At 34.7% G+C, this 16,376-nt stretch overlaps 1 protein-coding gene across 1 annotated transcript in view; it reads right to left on the reverse strand.

Annotated features, from left to right (window-relative positions):
• COG5 (component of oligomeric golgi complex 5) overlaps positions 1-16,376 on the reverse strand; it is a 299,347-nt gene that overhangs the window by 30,097 nt on the left and 252,874 nt on the right. The window contains exon 17 of the mRNA XM_012746191.2: positions 5,797-5,900. Within this exon, the coding sequence (XP_012601645.1) occupies positions 5,797-5,900 (104 nt within the window). The remainder of the gene's footprint in view (positions 1-5,796; positions 5,901-16,376) is intronic.

Here is a 16,376-nt window from a genome sequence, read left to right on the forward strand (position 1 = left end):
ACTTGTTATCTTTCATCTTTTTGATAAGAGCCATTCTGATAGATGTGAGGTGATATCTCACTGTGGTTTTAATTTGCATTTCCCTACTGATTGGTGATCTTGAACATTTTTTCATGTATCTATTGGCTACTGATATATCATCTTTGGAGAAATGTCTACTCAGGTTTTTTATCCATTTTGAAATCAGGTTATTTGCTTTCTTACTATTGAGCTGAGTTCCTTATATATTTTAGATATTAACCCCATATAGGATGTATGGTTTACAAATTTTTTTCCCAATCTGTATGTTGTTGCATCACTCTGTTATTTGTTTTCTTTGCTGTGAAGAAGCTTTTTAGATAAATGTATTATCTATTTTTGCTCTTATTGCCTGAGCTTTTGGGGTCAAATCCAAAAAACCATTGCCCAGATTTTTCCCTATGTTTTCTTCAAGTAGTTTTACAGTTTCGGGTATTTTAAGTACTTAACACATTGTGAGTTAATTTTTGTATATGGTGTGAGATAAGAATCCAGTTTCATTCTTCTGCATATAGATATCCACTTTTCCCAATGCTCTTTATTCAAGAGACTGTCCTTGTCCCATTGTGTGTTCTTGGCACCTTTGTTGAAAATCAATTGACCGTAAATGTGAGTTCATTTCTGAACACTCCGTTCTGTTCCATTGGTCAATGTTTCTATTTTTAATGCCTGTAATATATGCTATTTTAATTACTATATGGCTCTGTAATAAATTTTGAAATTCACTAGTATGATGTCTCCAGATTTGTTCTTTAAGCTCATGATTGCCTTGGGTATTCAGGGATTTTTGTGTTTCCATACGAATTTTAGGATTATTTTTTTCTATTTCTGTGAAAAATGACATTGGAATTTTCATAGGGATTTCACTGAATCTGTAGATCACTTTGGGTAATACAGACTTTTCCCCCTCCTTTTTCTTATCTCTGGTGCTTGAATCAGAAAGTATGGACATTTTAACAATATTAATTCTTTCACTCTATGAACATGGAATAGCTTTCAATTTATTTGTCTTTATTGATATCTTTCATCATTGTTTGATAGTTTCCAGTGTACAAATCTTTCACCTCCTTGGTTAAATTATTCCTAGGTATTTTATGCTTTTTTTGTAGCTATTGTAAGTGGGACTGTTTTCTTGATTTCTTTTTCAGATAGTTCAGTGTTGGTTACAGATTTAGTGTTAATTTTGTATTGTGTAACTTTGCTGTATTCCTTTATTAGTTCTAACAGGTTTTGGTGGAGTTTTCAGGGTTTTATATCTGTATCTATAGCACCATGTCATCAGCAAACAGTGAAAATTTCACTACTTCCTTTCCTATTTGGTTGTCTTTTCTTTCTTCTCTTGCCTGCTTGCTCTAGCAAGGACCTCTAGTACTATATTGAATAGAGGTGGTGAGAGGGGGCATCCTTGTCTTGTTCTTGATCTCAGAGGAAAAGTTTTCAATTTGTAACCATTCAGTATGTTAGGTATGGGCTTGCCATGTATGACCTTTATATGTTGAGCTACATTTCTTCTATAACTAATTTGTTGAGAGTTTTTATTATAAAAGGGTATTTCATTTTGTCAAATGTTTTTTCAGCATCTAATGCAATGATCACGTAGTTTTTGTCTTTCATCCTATTATGTCACATTTATAAATTTTCATATGTCCACCCATCCTTGCCTCCCAAGGATAAATCCCACTTGATCGTGGCGAATGATCCTTTTTATGTGATGTTGAATTGGGTTTGCTAGTATTTTGTTGAAGGTTTTTGCATCTATATTCCATCAGGGATATTGGCCTGTAATTTTTTTTCTTGCAACGTCCTTGTGTGGCTTTGACATCAGAATAATGCTTGCCTTGTAAAAAGAGTTCAGAAGAATTCCCTGCTCTCTGATTTTTGCAGAAGGGTTTGAGAAGGATTGCTATTAGTTCTTCCTTAAACCTTTGGTAGAATTTACCTGTGAAGCCACCAGGTCTTGAGCTTTTCTTTGATGGGAGACTACTTATTACTGATTTAATATCTTTACTCATTATTAATCTGTTCATATTTTTAATTTCTTTTTGATTCACTATTGGCAGGTTGTATGTGTCATAGTTTACCCTTTTTTTCTAGGTTACTGAAGTTCTTGCCATATTAACTGTTCATAATAATCTCTTATGATCCTTTGTATTTCTGTGTTATCAGTTATAATGTGTCCTCTTTCATTTCTGATCTTGAGTCTTCTTTCTTCATGAGTCTAGCTAAAGGTTTGCCAATTTTGTTTATCTTTTCAAAAAATCAACTCTTGGTTTAGTTGATTTTTTCTAATGTTTTTAGAAAACATTTGTCTCTTATTTTTTCTGCTCTGATCTTTGTTATTTTTTCCTTCTGCTAACTTTGGGTCAAGTTTTGTCTTTTCTTATAGTTCCTAGAGGCATAACATCAGGTTGTTTGAGATGTTTCTTATTTTTTGATATAAATAAACATATCATACTATAAATTTCTCTCTTAGAACTGCTTTTGCTACATCCCACAGATTTTAGTATGTTGTGTTTCCATTTTCACTTTTCCAAAGATATTTTTTTTATTTTGCTTTTGATTTCTTCCTTGACCCACTGGTTGTTCAGGAGCATGTTGCTTAACTTCCACATATTTGTGAATTTTCCAAGATTTCTCCTATTATTGATATCTAGGTTTTATGCTACTGTGATCAGAAAAGATACTTGGTATGATTTCAGTTCTCTTAAATTTGTTCAGACTTGGTTTTTGGCCTAACATAGGAAATATCTTGAAGAAAGTTTCATGTAAAAGACATGTATTTTCTTACTGTTGGGTAGAATGTTCTGTTTATGTCTGTGAGGTCCATTTAGTCTAAAGTATAGTTCACATCCAATGTGCGTTATTAATTTTCTGTCTGTATGACCTGTCCATTTTTGAAAGTATGGTACTAAAGTTCATGCTGTTATTGTATTGAGATTTCTCTCTCCCTTTAGATCCTTTAATATTTGCTTTACACATTTAGATGCTCTGATGCTGAGTTCATATGTATTTATAATTTTTATATTCTCTTGAATTGACCCCTTTATCATTTTTAAATGACCTTCTTTATCTTGTTTTACAGTTTTTGACTTAAAGTCTATTGTGTCTGATATAAGTTTAACTACCTCTACATTCTATGCCTTCCATTTGCATAGCATATCTTTTTCCATCCCTGACCTTCAGTCTATGTGTACAGGTGAGGTGAGTCTCTTGTAGGTAGCATATAGTTGGTCTTTCATATCTTCTTACACTTAATCAAAAGGAGAATGTTATGCTGGTACTACTCTGTGGTATTATCACAAGAATCTTAATGTAGTCATTTGAAATGATTTCATTGAGGAGTAGAAAATAACATACAAAAACAAGTCACATAAGTATATGTCAACATAAGTAAAATAAAACAACCTATTAGATAAATTTGGCAATATCTATTAACAAATCTCTTTGCAGATTAGATGTCTGATTTAAATTTACCAGAATACAAACTTACTTGGCTATTGCAATAGCTCTCAGTTTTCTCAATTATACCAAAGGCATAAGAGGTTCGCAACTGATAAGCTCAGTAGTGAGCTGTGCAGAAATTTAAGGGTTTTGATAATGACAGCTTGCATGAAGAAGGTGAAGACAAAGATTAAACATATGCCCAACTGAGAAGTGGTAGATGTTCATCTTCATATCATCAGTCTTTTGTGTGTGTGCCCTCTGCTCTCTCAGGGGTACTGATCCATCACTTTAAGGATCTATGGTCCTTCTTTTACTACCTTCCCTTCCCCACTCAAAACTGTAATCAGACATGAGTCATTTTGCATTAAATGAAATAATTTTAATCAGCATGCTATGTCAATCAGACATTTACATTTTAAATTTTATCTAATTTGGGAAGAAAAATATTGGTCCTGTAAAATAAATTTCAAATACTAAGAAAGCATGTTGAGGATTACTTTTTAAATAACAGGGGATTCTGTAACCATACTAATATAAGGTTGGCCTAGAAGGTAAACTTGATTATTCCTTTTACCTAAAAGCAGGTGTGGAGGGCTTGAAGGGAGAGGCATTCACTGTTATTTTTCCAACTACTAACCCTGGGGGCTGGCCCTAATATAAAGATGATTCCTACTTCTTGAATAGTTTCATCCAACTTCACCTTATATTTCATATAGGTCATACATATATAAAAGGACATGACAGAATTACTAATACTAACATTCTAGAAAGGGAGAAAATTATTGCCATGGGGGCAATACTTTAAATAAAAGCAAAAGTGCTCCACACTCCTATACTGCTACATATGGAGAATAATTTTCACTGGACTCTCAAATGATACTGTATACATACTGAGCTGAAATGGAATCACCAAAAGCCATTTAGGATGAAAATATAAGGACAATATTATGCACCTTAAAATATTAATAACCCTTCATGCTCATGGCAACCAATCAGTTAAAGAATCAATCTGGCTCACTAGTATTTAAGCAAACTAGTAAAAAACATACCTATTTGGGAAACTAATTTTTAGCTGTTAATGTCTAATGTGTTATCTGTAGGCACTAGTCATGGCTCACCAATTAAATTACTAAAGTATCTGACCACTCCTATTATAGAATATGCCTTCAAAAATTAAATCCTTTTCAGAGTCATTCATGATTGCTCTAACTGGGACATTTCAGATCATTTTTGAACAATATCCATTTTCTCCCAAATATAGATAATCAGATGTTTTATATTCCTATCTCCTATTAGGTTCCAAATATAGCATTTTTTGATGGGATTCACTTTATTCTTCTTTGCTTCATATTGTTATTAAAAATAAAGACTCATCTTTTGATATTTCAAAATATATTATGTAAATGAAATGATAAATAATTCAAAAAATTAGAGGAAAGTGAAATGGTGAAGATTTTTTCTACAAATAGCTAAGCTAGTGGCTGGAAATTTCATAAAGTAGATATTCTGTTAAACAACGTGAATATAATGAGAAACGGGATAGTTCAAAAATAGCAACTATGAGCCCAGGAATACATAATACATATCTACACATTAATATTTGAATGTTTGGCTTTAAAATATAGGTAAGTTTTAAAAAAAATCATTCTAAGCATGTGCAAATAACTATTCCAAATTCCCCAGTTTTTTAATACACTGAACCAAAACTATTTTATTCTAGTTTAAAAGATTTCAGTAAACACTAGGTTAGGAATTACAATGAATTATTCTCACAATACATATGATATAGATGAGCAATACACATATCAAACAGCCATGGGATAACCCTATAGTGTTTGTGGCTAGGTGTGGTATGATCAGATTAGATTGCCACAGAAACTCTTGAGGAAGGAAAATCAGTCTTGGAGGGGGTTGGGCAGGAGCTTGCCCTCAAAGCCGGAGCAGGATTTGGTCTAACAGTGGGGCAAAGGCAGGGCATTTCACACAACGAATACCATCCCTACCTATACCAGGGGGTGGCAAAGAGCCTGAAGTTGAAGGGATTTGTGAGAAGAAAGGAAAAATATAAGATTAGAAAGGGAAGATGGTACAAACAATCAAAAGGCCTTAAGTGCCAACCTGAGTCCCACACTCATTCTGTGTTTCAATGAGAGGAACGAAATGATGAAAACAAGAACTGAAAAATCTTAATTTGTTAATGGCGCTCACAATGGATAAAGCAAGAGAGGGCTGGAAACTAACAGCATCACAAAAGGAAGAAGGCTCTTATATGGTAGGAGGAAAAGAAAAACAAAGGCAGTAAAAGTTAGTAAAAATTGGGTTAAATGCTATTACCCAGAAAAATCTTCTTGATGCATGGTGATGATTATGGCCTCTATAGCGTCTCCCACTGAAGTCAGTAAGGGCTGCACAGCATTTCCCATAAGAGCATGAATCACCTGAAAAGAAAAAACAAAAAAGGAAAGAGAGGCAAAATTAAGGAAAACCAACGCAAAGAGATCCGAGATGTGAGAAACATGGTGATGAACAGTTTTCATAGTCTATCAAATGTAGACTATATACACATAGTTAACTCAACAGAAGTTTGCTTCACTCTCTAACTGCTGTCAGTAATGATTTTTAAAGCTTAAAATATGTGGAACATGGCACTAAAAAATTTTAACACCCCCACTCCTTTCAGTTTTTCAAAACGTTTAGTGGTTAAATGACCCCATGAGGAAAGGAAGACATATGCAAGGAGAGAGGAGTCGTTTCACTAACAAAGTAAAGGTCAAATGAACACATTTAAGTTTCTCAAAGGAGTGGGGCAAGACCAAAAGTAATTCTTTAAAAACGGGAACATTATCATATGCTTTTAACTAGAGTGAAAATAATAAATATAATAGTGGTTCTTATAGGGCAGAACTGGTAGGCATTTCATGAATTAGGTTTCTGTTGAGAGTTTCTACAGTAGTGATTCTCAACTGTGGGCAATTTTGCTCCCCAGGGAACATGTGGCACGTCTGGAGACATTTTTGATTGTCACGACTGGGGAGATGGACGAAAGTTTGCTCTTAGCATCTAATGGGTAGAGGACAGAGATGCTGCTAAACATCCTATATCACACAGGACAGCCCCCACAACAATTTCCCAGCCCGAATGTCAATATTGCTAAGGTTGAAAAGCTGTTCTACAGTGAGATATAATCACTGGTTACTTTATGTAAGACCACAGGCTTTAGTTATGGGCTTTTAGTGTGAAAATAATGATTGATACTCAAAACACTCAAAATCAAAATTTACATATATTACATGTTTCAATGATGATTACATATAATGAAATTAGATGGCTTTGGCTCATACAAATCATCAAAATCAATGAGGAAAAGTTAAAGCAGATCCTAATTCATTAAATTCCTAATCTGTAGCCCTTAATCTCTGATAAAAATAAACATACTATATACAGGATTGAATGTGTGTTTGTGCATACATACAGTTTGCCATCCATATAAGAATTTGCAGTGTAGCGACAATAAATAAAAAGTTATACAGGTTGAGTATCCTTTATTGGAAATTCTCAAGACCAGAAGTGTTTGAGATTTCATATTTTTTTGGACTTTAGAATATTTGTATTATAATGGTTAAACATCCCAAATTCAAAAATCCAAAATCCAAAATGCTCCAATGAGCATTTCCTTTCAGCGTATGTCAACACTCAAAAAATTTCAGATTTCTGAGCATTTTGGATTTTCGGATTAAGGATGGTAAACATGCAATACATTAATAACTACTAACAGTGCTGTGGGACCATGGAAAGGATCTCTGACTCATACTGAGAGGATCTGAAAGACAAAAAGTACTGCTAGAACTGTATTTGAAAGGACAAACAGGTAAGAGGAGGGTGAAGAAGGGTAGGGATGGGAGTGTACCTGTTAACCGGCATAGGAATGTGGGGAAACTGAGGCATGTGGGGAACTGCAGAGCATCCAATACACATCGAGCATAGTGCCTGCCCATGTCGAAGAGAGACAGGCAGCAAGAGATGTACTCTGCGCAGGCTGCCCAGGAGTTGGCCATTTATCCTGAAGGGACCAGGAAACCAATGATGGGTTTTAAGAAGTGAAAAAAGTGGTTAAAGATTTGAAGTTAGGAAACTCATGTTGGATAGGAGACTAGATAAATTAGACCAAAGAGAGGACAATTATGAGGCTGCAGTAGTAGCATATATGTAAAACAAGTGACTGAACGAAGTCAGAGGCAGTAGGAATAGAGATAAGGAGACAGGTTGGAGACACTTTGAAAGCAGAATAGCAGGACTTGGTAATTATTAATACATCTGAGATATATGCAGTGGAAAAATTTAAGGGTACACTTAGAGATTTGTCTTCAATGGTTTAGTGATATCATTAGCTGAATGTTAAAATGCTGAAGCAGCAGAAGTTGATTTGGGGATGGGGGAAAGAAAGGAAGAATTATGTTTGGGACATGAGTTTGAAGTGCCCATGAGAAGCCCACATGGGCTATCCAGTAGATACTAACATATTTAAACTTGCAGTTCCTGAGACACTTTGACTAGATTTGGTGTTCACTAGCTTTTAAGATAGAAGATGATGCCAAAAGAATCAATGAAATCCCAGAGGGTGGCGTGTAGAATAAGGCCAAATGCCATTTTAAGGTCATGCAGAAGAAGAGGGGTCCTGGAAGGATTAAGAAGGGTAAAAACATTTAGCGAGTACACATTATGTGCTGGCCACTGTACTGTGTGCTTCACATATAAGAATTCCACCTAGAACTAAATTATTCCTTTTTAAAAAAATTATTAAATTCTCTAATTTATGGGTGGGGAAATCTAAAATAATTTACCAATGAGGAAACTGAAGTCAAGTTAAGGAGACTGTCCACAGCCATTAAGTGAGCAAGTAGAAGAGCTGGGATTTTCTAGGTGTATCTGACTACAGTGACTTTTGGTTATACAATGCCATTGGGCAGAAAAGTAGGAAGAGACCTTAGAGTATGGTGGAAAGAAGTAGAAAAGAAGATTTCAAGAAGGAAGAACAGGCTTTTTAACTTCTGGTATGAAGGAATGAGTCTCTACTACTTATAGATCCTTCTACAAACAACTATTAAAAAATACTCAAACAACCTACTGGAAGGCTCTGGAAACAGACAAAAAAGCAGATAGTTTTATAGGGGTGTAGAAACGTACAGTATGCAACCAAAAGCCATTTTTAGTGGCTTTGCTCTAAGGGGGACTACAGTCACAGTAACAGCAAGGCTGAGTAGCTAAACGCTGGCAGCGGAGGGGGGAACAAGCCATCCTCTTTCAGGCCAAAGGAACAGAGGAAGCTGCTGGCGAGTGAGACAGGAATCTCAGAAAGAGGAGAGCCAGGAAGAAGAATATCTAATTTTATGTTTAAACTCAGCACTAGTCTTCAGCTAACTCATCAATCATGCATATGCAGAGCAAACTAAATGTGGCTTGCAACTAAGGCTTAAAGAAGCAAACTGAGACTGAAGTTTGGCCAACTTGCATGTATGACAGTACACAGTTTGAGTCTAATCAAGTTAATTGCCTACTAAAACAAAATCATCAATACTCTTAGAAAAAATATATTAAAATACTGAGTCTATACAACATAATATTACCAATGTCCAGGATATATTCAAAATTACTACATACACAAAAATCGAGGAAATTTTATCAATTCTCAAGGGAAAAGATAATCAACAGATGCCAACCCTGAGATGACACACACCTTAGAATTATCAGGCAAGAACCTCAGTGAGGCAAAGAAAAATATGCTCCTAATAAATAAAATAATAGAAAATCTCAGTCGAGTGGTTGAAAATGTGAAAAAGAATCAAATGGTAATTTTAAACTAAAACATTATACTATCTGAAATCTAAAACTGATTAAATAGGCAATAGAAGAATTGAGATGACAGAGGAAAGAGTCAACAAACCTGAAGATAGAACCAATATAATCTGTTTAGAGAAGAGAAAAAAAAGAAAAGAATGAAAAATAATTGAACCTACAAAACAACTGCAAAAGGTCTAATGTATTGGTAATTGGAGTCTGGTAAGAAGAGACAGAATGGGACTGAAAAACTATTTGGTGGAGAAAAAGGTCCCAAACTCCCCCAAATAATGAAAAGCACAAATTTACATATTTAAGTTCAGCAAATCACAAACAGGATAATTTTGAAGAGAATTATTCCTAGGCATGTCATAATCAAACCACTGAAAAACCAAAGATAAACAGAAAATCTTGAAACTAGCAAAAAAAAAAAAAAAAAAAGATTATATATAAGGGAAATAATTTTAATGACTAATGACTTGTCATCAGAAAGCATGGAGGCCAGAAAACAGAGGAACATATTTAAAATGCAAAAACAAAAACAACTCTCAAACCCCCAAATTCTATTTCTAATAGAAATATCTTTCAAAAATTAAAGAAATAAAGACATTTCTGGAGAAAAAAAAATAGGGGAGTTCATTGACATTAGATTCACATTATAAGAAATGACAAAGGAAAGTTGAAGGAAAATGATATTAGAAGGAAAATTAAATCTTCAGAAATAAATATATAGCACAGGTAATTGTAAAAATAAAGATAATAAAAAACCATTTTTTCTTTTACTTTAAAAATATATATGATTTTTAAAAGTAGAAGTTATAGCATTGCCTTAAGAAGTTTATAATGCATATAGATGTAAATGCACTTCTGAAATTGCAAGGTTTTTATAGTTTACATGACATGGTACAATATTAACTCTAAGAAGACTGAAAAGTTAAGGACGCATACAATAATCCATAAAGGAAGCACAAAAAAAGTCACACAAAGAGATATAGATGAAAATTCAATAAATGAAAATAGAATTCTAAAAAGATCAAATCATCCAAAAGATGGCAAAAAAGGATAAAAGAGGAAAAAGCAAACAAAAGTAAAAATATATGCCTACATAAAACATTATTAATAATTTTATTATGCTAATGGCTAAACACTTCAATTAAAAGGCAGAGGTTATCAGAATAGACAAAAAGGTAAGACTCAACTACACACTATCTACAAGAGATGCATTTTAGAAATACAGACATAGGCCAGGCACAGTGGCTCACACCAGTAATCCCAGTACTTTGGGAGGCTGAAGCAGGAGGATTACTTGAGGCCAGGAGGTCAAGACCAGCCTAGGCAACATAGCGAGACACGATCTCTACAAAAAATTTCTACAAATTAGCTGGGTGTGGTAGCACCTGCCTGTAGTCCTACCCACTTGAGAGGCTGAGCCAGAAGGATCACTTGAGCCCGGGAGTTGGCAGTTGCAGTGAGCTGTGATCATGCCACTCCACTCCAGCCTGGGCGACAAAGCGAGGCCTCATCTCTACAAAAAATACTCAGAGGAGTTGAAAGTAAATGAATAGAAGATATAACATGAAAATATTTAGCATAAAAGGGTTGGAGTAACCAAATTACTATTAGATAAAATAGTATACAAGGCAGTAAGTATTAACAAAGCTAAAGGAGAATGCCTCATGATGATAAAAGTCAGTTCATCAGGAAGGCATAACAGTGATAAATACAAATGTGACAGAGCTACAACAGAGCTAGTAACAGAGCTTCAAAATCGAGGAGGCATGAACTGACAGAAGTGAAGGGGAAATAAGGAGATCCACACACATAATGGAAGATTTTTTTTTTTGAGACAGTCTCATTCTGTTGCCCGAGCTAGAGTGACATGCCGTCAGCCTAGCTCACAGCAACCTCAAACACCTGGGCTCAAGCAATCTTTCTGCCTCAGCCTCCCGAGTAGCTGGGACTACAGGCATGCACCACTATGCCCGGCTAATTTTGTCTATATATTTTTAGTTGGCCAATTAATTTCTTTCTATTTTTTAGTAGAGACAGGGTCTCACTCTTGCTCAGGCTGGTTTCGAATTCCTGATCTTGAGCGATCCGCCTGCCTTGTCCTCCCAGAGTGGTAGGATTATAGGTGTGAGCCACCACGCCCGCCCATAGAAGATAGAACAACTATATAAAATATCAGTAAAGACAGAAGATCTGAACACGTGATCATTATCTTGACCTGATATTTATAGAACACTATACTCAACAACTGCAGGTTACACATTATTGTCAAACACAGATGGTTCACTGACAAGACAGACTATATGCTAGGCTACAAAACAGGACCTAAATACATAAAAATATACACATGTATACATATACATACAAATACAAATATACAAAAATACAAATACATACAGATATACAAAATACATACATAAGAATCAATAAATTTATACTTTGTGTGATTCCACTCCTTTAATCTCTGATAACAGAATTGAATTAGGTATCAGTAAAATAAGATGTATAGAAAGCCCAAAACTAATTAGAAATTTTAAAAACACACTTGTAAGTAATCCATGACTCAACAAGAAATCACACAGGGAATTAAATATTTCAAACTGAATGAAGATAAAAGTATAACATATCAATATTATTGTGCTTAGAAGGAAATGTACAACTTTAAATGTTTATTTTTTGGGGAAAGGGTCTAAAATCAATGGTGTCAGATCTCAAAAAAATCTTAAGAAAAAAAGAAAATCCAAAGTAGAAAAAAGGAAATAAAAAAGGATAAAAGCAGAAACCATGAAATAGAAAACAAAAAATAGAATAAAGCCAAATCTTCTTGAAAAGATTAACAAAGTCAATAAATGCATAGCTAAACTAATCTAGAAAAAAGAGAAAGAGAACACAAATCAACAATATCAAAAAAGAGGTTATCATTATAGGACCTAAAGGTATCTATCAAAAGATAGTAAGTGAGCTGGGAGAGTGGTTCATGCCTGTAGTCCCAGCTACTCAGGAGGCTGAGGCAAGAGGATTGCTTGAGTCCTGGAGTTAGAGGCTGCAGTGAGCTATGATTACACCTGTGACTAGCCACCATACTCCAGCCTAGGCAACAAAGTGAGATCCTGTCTCTAAACAAACAAAACCCACAAAAGGATAGTAAGTAAATATTATGTATGTTATTCCAACAAACTGGAGAATTTAGATGGATAGACAATACCTTGAAAGACAAAGTACCAAAGCTCATTGAAGAAGAAAAGATAACCCAAATAGCCCTTTATCTATTAAACAAATTAAATCTGTAGTTATAAGCCTTCCTACAAAGAAAACTACAGGCATAGATGGTTTCACTAGTGAATTCCACTAAACATTTAAGGAAGGAACAATATAAATTCTACACAAACTCTTCTAGAAAATAGAAGAGGAGGAAACATTTCCAAATTCATTTACAGAGGCCAGTATTAACTTGCTACCAAAACCAGATAAAGACGATAAAGGAAAATAAAACTACATACCGATACTCCTTAAGAATATAACCTATAGCTAATATTATACTTAAAATAGTAAAATATTGAATACTTTCCCACAGGTCAGGAACAAGTAAATGAGATCCACTCTCACCAGTTCTGTTCAACACTGTACTTGAGGTCCTGGCCAGTGAAACAAGGCAAGGAAAAACAGGTATAAAGATCAGAAAGGAAGAAAGACAACTCTCTCTTTGATTATAATATGATTTACACAGAAAACTTTATAGTTGGGTGAATTTTCCCACTTAGGGAAAACATGAAATAGGAGGAGAAGAAAGCATCTTGAGGAATGCCTTCATTTCAGGATGGGTAGAAATTAACAACTACCAAAGGAAACTGAGAAAGGAGATTATATTTCATATGCTCTTTACAAAGTATTTCTGCATTTCAAAAAGATTTACCTAAAATAGATAAAATTACAAAAATATTGGAGCCTCAGCAATCTGGAATATTCCTTTATATAGAACATCAAACCCACACAAAAAGGGAGAAATGATGCATCGCCATATATAAATTTGGCAATGTAATCACTATCCACACAAGATAATCTCAGTAAAAAATGGATCAGAATTATTGGGCCAACGTGTTTAAACGCAACTTATGGCCATGGTGGTTATAATGAAGTGACTCTAAATGTATACTTGATATTTATTGTGCAATTCATAACATATCACACAATGCTTAGAATACGCAATGATGGAAGCTCTGTGTGTTCTGTTCTCCACCGGACTCCTGCTCTGCCCCTTCTCCAACCTCACTGCCTGCTCCTCTGATCTCACTAACTCTGCTCCAGCCACTCTGGCTTCCTGGCTGTTCTGTGAACAGTATAAGCCTGTCCAATTCAGGTCTCTATTCTTGTGCCTGGAACACTTGCTCCAGGTGGCTGCTTGGCTCACTCCTTCACTTCCTTCAGAGTTGTGCTCGAATGTCTCGTGATTGGGGAGGCCTACACAAAATAGCACTTACCTTCCACCCTCATTCTCTATCTGTCCCTTACTGTGCTCTATTTTCCAACATAGCACTTGTCACCACTGGGCTCTTCACTATAATAAAAGGTCTACAAGGGCAAGAAAGAACTTTATCTGTGTCTTTCACTGAATACCAAGGATACCTGGCTTATGGTAGACACTCAATGTTTTTGAATGAATAAAAAAAGAAAATGCAATGATGAACCTCTAGCCTCAAATAACATTTAATTTTGGATAAAATCTCAACAAGGTAGAAAAGACTGCATGTCTATATGTATTATTTTTTAGTGAGTAAAAAAGTACATATAATATCTTCTCTATCAAATAAAATCAGATTTTTTTATCTTTGGCTGCAGTCATTTGTGCATCATAACATTCTATTTCTAATTCAAAGTGATTTGATAAATTTTCTACCACTTTATGAAACTCAACGTTTCTTTTTTTTCCCTTTAAATCAGAGGGTTTTGTTTTTTACTGGGTAAGTCATAATAGCTTTTTATAAGATTTAACTAGATGGCCAGGTTCATGCCTATAAGCCCAGCACTTTGGGAGGCTAAGGCAGGAAGATCACTTGAGCCAGGAGATTAAGACCTGCCTGGGCAACATAGCTAGACCCCATCTGTACTCCCCCCTCCAAAGACAACTAGAAAGTAAAGTCAAAACTTTCATTGAATATGTTAACATAAGCAATTAAGCCACCAACTGACAAGACCACTGCAGAAGGGCCTTGATCTTATTGCTAATCTTATCCAGTTCTCAAGGGCAAAACTGATGAGGCCTCAGCAAACCAAAGTAGCCACCTACACATGGCATTGGTCCTGGTGCACAAACCTCAGAGTGAAGGTTGTAGCCTAAGATCAGGGCAAATTTTCCCTGCACTGGCTCCAACTCCCAGCCCAAAGTGACTAATATTAAGAATATTTTTTGTTGTGTGTTAAAAATACAGATTCAGAGAATCGACCCTATACTGAATTATTTAGTCTCTGAGGAATTTTTATGTTTAACTTTTCCAAGTGATTTTTATCATCAAAGTGATGGCATTCTGTCTTAAAACTACAGAACGGATTTTCTCAAACAATGGGTTGTGACTACTGGGGATCAAAATTCAATTTAATGGGTCACTATAGAATGTTTTTAAAAGTAACAGATTAGCATAGAAAATATTAGAGTACACAGACAAAATAAGGATAAGTATTATTTTGTGAAACTTATGTAACAATTAGAGAAATACATGCAGATATACATTCTATATATGTGATTAAATATGTATATCTATTTATAAATATTTATGTATTATGTATGGAATCACAAAGCAAAATGAATTTATTTTGGGTAGTGGTCAACAAATGTTTGACACCTCCTGCTAAAAGAGAGGAAAAAATGTAGAATTATAGAAAACTATTTGTTCTCTTCCTGGAATCAAGAATATTAAGACTTTTAGGCTTGTTACATTGACCTGATTTCATGATATTTTTATGATCATCAATAAATTTGATAACTCTTACTAAAGATAATTATTTTGTTATGGTAGTTTTCACAATATTTAATCACAATGAGATGAGCCCATTGGGGAAAAGAAAAGAGTACAGAGAAAACATCCCAGTGTATTTTCACTACACTGTGGTTAGACTGCTTCCTCTTACCCTCAATGAATCACATCCATTCATACATGAATTTAGTGCCCTTACAGTTTGACACCTGTTAAATCCTCATCCATGTAACCTATGGACAGCATTTGATTTCAGAAGTTCCCTTCCCCTTTAGGATTTATGACATTGTACTCTTCCAATTTTCTTCCTTGTCTATTTTTTCTTGTATCACCTTTACTCTCTAAATATAAGTGTTTCTCCTTGGGGTTTGCTTGTGGACCTTCATCTTACCTTTTTTTTTTTTAACTCTCCCTTAGTGATCTAAATCTAACCTATAATTGAAACTTATTACCTTTTTTTAGGTTTACCACATCATTTTGTAGATGCAGAAACAAAGGCAACAGAAAGCTTATGAACTTGTTTGAGGTCATATAGCTGGTTAAATAGCTGAGATGGGTTTCATATACAGGTAGTTTGGTTCTAGAGTCTATGTTATATGGCCCTTACTAAGTACTAAAATAAATATTTAGTAAATGAAGTAATGAATGCATAATAGTGGCAAGATATAGTGGACATGACTGCTTTGAGTCGATGAGCTCTGGGTTTACCAGCTATATGACCTTGAGTGTTATTATTTCTAAGATGTATAAAATCAGAGTAATAATACATGACTTGAAGGGTTTTGCTGTAATATTTCAAAATGTGCCCCTGCATGTGCCTGGCAAGTAGCAGGTGCTATATAAAGGAGATCTATTACTGTTATAAAAATGAATAATTTGCTTGTTTTTGAAGAGCTACTTACTGTCAGCTCCATATGGCTGTTAATCTCATGCCATTATTTTTTGATCAAACCCCTTGAATATTAGAAAAGGGGTATGTTTATGTTAGTATGTAAAAAAAAAAGAGACTATATCCTGCTTTTACACCACAGTTTAAAGTAAGGTTCCTCAATCTTTGCATAACTGACATTTTGAGCTAGATAATTCCTTGTGGGAGGTACG

This window comes from Microcebus murinus, chromosome 9 (genome assembly GCF_040939455.1).
Source record: "Microcebus murinus isolate Inina chromosome 9, M.murinus_Inina_mat1.0, whole genome shotgun sequence".
Taxonomy (NCBI): Eukaryota; Metazoa; Chordata; class Mammalia; order Primates; family Cheirogaleidae; genus Microcebus; species Microcebus murinus.